The following is a 4,749-nucleotide window of genomic DNA, read 5'->3' as shown; positions in this document are numbered from 1 at the left end:
GTAAAGGAATTTAGAAACATTTTAGTGAAGATGCGGTTACACACTATATTCAAACCCCTGTGTTATGTAACTGTACAGCATGCAGATTACTTACCTTACCATTGCTTGTCTAGTCAGGTCAGACGATGTCAAAACTGTCTGAACTTATAACTATACTTATTTATTCGTCAACTAGTTTACAGCTCCACGTATGTATTGCAAATGACAAATTAAAAACATATTCGTAATTTAATACATAACAACATTTCCGATCTAGATGAAAAAGAACCAGGAAGTAATTTTCAGTCTAAATGTCTGTCCGGGAGCGACAGTCCAGGCCCCCGGTATAGTACTACAGTGTGATTGAACCTTTCTTGGATATAAGCACGTCAAATACTATCAACAAAATTGTCACGGGGATCCTATAATACCCGTAACTGAATGAAACACGATTATCCAAATATCTCTCCTAACTGTATATCTATTAGATCTCTCTGTAACAGGCAGTTATACCCGCTGTGGCTCGCCTCTAGGTATGGTCAGAGATAAGATCTTATATAAAGTATGTATAATATAGCACGTTTAGTTCACTAGAAAACACAACAAACACACAATACACTTTGGATCTGTATTAATCTACGTTGACAAATGTACTGCCGCAGTAGTTAATTAACAACAACAAATAGTAAAAAACCAGAATTGATCACTTAATTAGTTAATCACTAGGTGTCTAGTTTATACAATATTCTAATCACTTCACCGTGACACAACACCCACACGTGTGATAATTGAGAAACGCTGCCAGGGGAACTTAATTAATAAAGGAATTACAACTCTATTCCTAACTGGTTAACCTTGTAACACAGAATTAATACTGGTACCTATCACAATAAAGACATTAACCTACAGTTTACCTAGGTCCTCTAGGATGACTGGCTAAGCTTTAATAATTATTTAGACAGTGAGCCTACAGTTTACTGCGTCAGATGACCGGCAGCACCGTCTAAATAATATTGGTATAATACAGTATTAAAATATTTAAAGTCACATCAATCACATCATGGTTATACACAGAGCAGAAATAATATATAATTACCACGTCCGGACTGAACTTATATATTTCGTTCAGTGGACGACGTCCGTTTCCCCTGCAGTCTTCCTATGTTTCTCCCTGATATCTCTAAAACCCTAGCTATTTATTATAAAATTCCAGTATCGCCTGGTGGTACATCGCGGCACCGAATACCTACAAGTGATATTTCCACAGCGACCAAGACGACAATTTTCCTTAGATGGCCAGACTTGCTGACGCCTAGTTGCCAAAATCACGGTTGTAAAAACCGCACTCGCGGAGGTATTACTTAACTACTGGCCACATGGCCTCCGCACCTGGGCTGGGTGTGAATTAGGCACAGCTCGACCACGGTCGCGCGGAGGTATTACGTAACAAAGTGCCCACCTGGGCTTAAGTGCATATTGAGACTGCACACGGCCCTCTAAAACAATTAATATCGCCACAGGCGAAAAGAAATAAGAGCATGTTCCGTCACAAATATTTAAAAGTATTAGTTTTGTTAACATTTCATGGTTATTTTAGGCTCGTTATGGCCCTGACAGATTTACAATCATAATATAAGTTGTCGTTATATTAATGTTGTTAATAAATTTGATAGTGTTATATCACAGTGAAGTGTGGCATTGGTATGATAATAATACAATATAATATGAATTTATGATGTTATATGCGTAGTATTGTTTATGCATTAATCAACATTAATTTTGTAACTATGCACATTTATCCTTTTGAAACCATCGTTAATCTGCCAAATGAATGCATTTTTGATCGCAGAGTACCAGTGCCCCAAAAGATACTTCTGGGATAAATAATAGCAGCAAACAAGAAATTGATTTGTTTTTACACATCTAACTTCTCATATGGAGACCTGTCGCCCGTGGCGTCCATATCCAGTATGTCATACATGCCGGTTTCTTGTTGGTCATTGTTTGTCATTTGATATTGTTATAGTTACAGTGAAGTGTGACCATGGTATGATAATAATACAATATAATATGAATATTGTTTATGCATTAATCAACATAAATGTTATAACTATGTACACTTATCCTTTCAAAGCCATCGTTAATCTGCCACATGAATACACATTTGATCGCAGAGTACCAGTACTCCATAAGATACGTCTGGGTAGATAATAGCAGCAAACAAGAAATATATCTTCTTTTACACATCTAACTTCTCATATGGAGAACTGTCGCCCGTGGCGTCCATATCCAGTATGTCATACATGCTGGTTTCTTGTTGGTCATTGTTTGTCATTCGTGGTGCGTTTTGGTAATCATGTTCTCCTGGAGGCACTGGTCGTTTCTGTGCAGATGAAGTTTTCGGAAGTTCAGAGACAGAACTCATGGCTGTGCTGTCATCCCTAACATCATACACTGTAGCGGCTGTTGTAGTTTGGTTTTCATTTTGTTTTAGGTCGGAAAATGTTACCTTGGACTCTGCAGAATTCCGTAGTTTTTTAACGATCATAACAAGTCTGAAGAAAAAGAGAACACAAATTGCAAGTGTGTTTATTTTAATTGCCTCAAACCTATAAAGTTTACACTTCACTAAAAATATATTTAACAATAGTCATCAAAGCTGTTACACGAAATAACTTCAGAAAGGTTGAAATGTAATGAAGATTTAATATTACTATATGTTTGTGTTCTGCACGCAAGTAAGTTTAGTCCTCTCTCTTGATACAACTATTCTAATAGTGTTATAATAAACGTAATTTTGTTTCCATTTACTGAACGAATTTAGTGTTTTTGCACATTACTTACTTAACTACGATGATAACTAAAATCGCCAGAAGTAGAACCAATAAACCCGTGGTGATTGGCCAAGCAATGTTAACTGTGTCTGCAGCAGCTGTCTGGGGAAAAGCTGCAAAAACATTTAAATTGAAATTCGAGTTAATATGTAGATAAATGAGGATATTTGCAAAGATGTATGCATCCTATACTGGCCACAGGTTTAAAGGGACATACCCTAGTTTCAACCCGTGAAAATTAACACAAAGTTTAGTTATCTACAAACCTGTAACACATTTGGATAAAGTTACAATTGAGTGAAACATGAGTCTGTGACTTTAAAATGGTGAAATACTCTCTAAAAATAGACGAATACTCGACTCCATAACTGTTACTTCTCAGACGCACGTGCGTTTTTAAAAATATGACAAATGCATTTTGTAATATTAAAAACAGAAGGATGACCAAAAACACCCCGAATGTACGGAAATTGATAATCTAAACAATACAATCTAAGTAAAGTATGATTCAAGTTATCAAAAACGGTTATAATAGTAAAACAATATGCGTTAGTGTTTAAAAACTAGGGTATGTCCCTTTAATAAGCTTAACATAATTTTGTTTTTAATGTTGTAGATTAAAATATTTTATACTGTCATAATCATACTCCATTGAACACACCAGCCTCGGTGGCGTCGTGGTTAGGCCATCGGTCTACATGCTGGTAGGTACTGGGTTCGGATCCCAGTCGAGGCATGGGATTTTTAATCCAGATACCGACTCCAAACCCTGAGTGAGTGCTCCGCAAGGCTCAATGGGTAGGTGTAAACCAGTTGCACCGACCAGTGATCCATAACTGGTTAAACAAAGGCCATGGTTTGTGCTATCCTGCCTGTGGGAAGCGCAAATAAAAGATCCCTTGCTACCTGTCGTAAAAAGAGTAGTTATGTGTCAACAGCGGGTTTTCTCTAAACAAAACAGTGTCAGAATGACCATATGTTTGATGTCCAATAGCCGATGATAAGATAAAAAATCAATGTGTTCTAGTGGCGTCGTTAAATCAAACAAACTTTACTTTTTTCTATTGAACGCCTTTTGTATGTCTTCCCTGACACGGGGACTGGTGTAATTAGCAGTATGACACATTTTTACATATGAAGTTTGACAGGTATATAATCACTACTGTAAGAATAAAGTATGGAAGTTACTACCATTGTTGGTATTATATCAGTTCTATGAATTAATTTTGGTTCAGATTAGTGTGACCATGAATGTGTCTATAACATATATATACGGTCTATAACATTTAATCCTAATAAATTTTATTAAATGCATATTATGGAAAGGAAAACACATTTTAAACTACGGTTATTTGGTGTATAACATGGTGATTTCTTTATAATTACAAACTGTACGACAAATAGTCTTGGAGAGGAAACCCGCTGCATTTGTTTCCTTTAGTAACGATCCCACAGACAGGATAGCACATACCACAGTATTTGATATACCTGTTATAGTGCACTAGCTGGAACGAGAAATAGCCCAGTGAGGCCACTGACGGGGATCGATTCCAAACCGACCGCACATCAGCCGAGCACTTTACCACTGGGCTACGTCCCGCCTCTTTTTTTTTTTTTTTTTTTTTTTTTTGCTGGAATTTCACTTCAAACATTCTTTCATTCATTCATTTATTCATTCATAAACTCACTCACTCACTAATGCATCCATTCGTTTATTTATTTAGACTTTAGTAGTTAGGAAGGAAATGTTTTATTTAACGACGCATTCAACACATTTTATTTACGGCTATATAGCGTCGGACATATGGTTAAAGACCACACAGATATTGAGGGAGAAAACCCCGCTGTCGCCACTTTATGGACTACTCTTTTCGATTAGCAGCAAGGGATCTTTTATATGCACCATCCATCCATACCACGGCCTTTGATGTACCAG

At 36.7% G+C, this 4,749-nt stretch overlaps 1 protein-coding gene across 1 annotated transcript in view; it reads right to left on the bottom strand.

Annotated features, from left to right (window-relative positions):
- Positions 1–1,472: 1,472 nt before the first annotated feature.
- LOC121391945 (delta-like protein A) overlaps positions 1,473–4,749 on the bottom strand; it is a 16,406-nt gene continuing 13,129 nt past the window's right edge. The window contains exons 4-5 of the mRNA XM_041523393.1: positions 2,824–2,926; positions 1,473–2,534 (exon numbers count right to left, since the gene is read on the bottom strand). Of these exons, the coding sequence (XP_041379327.1) occupies positions 2,219–2,534; positions 2,824–2,926 (419 nt within the window). The 3' untranslated portion in view covers positions 1,473–2,218. The remainder of the gene's footprint in view (positions 2,535–2,823; positions 2,927–4,749) is intronic.

Source organism: Gigantopelta aegis, unplaced genomic scaffold (assembly GCF_016097555.1).
Source record: "Gigantopelta aegis isolate Gae_Host unplaced genomic scaffold, Gae_host_genome ctg3144_pilon_pilon:::debris, whole genome shotgun sequence".
NCBI classification, from domain to species: Eukaryota; Metazoa; Mollusca; class Gastropoda; order Neomphalida; family Peltospiridae; genus Gigantopelta; species Gigantopelta aegis.
This window is presented reverse-complemented; position numbering and strand designations above follow the sequence as displayed.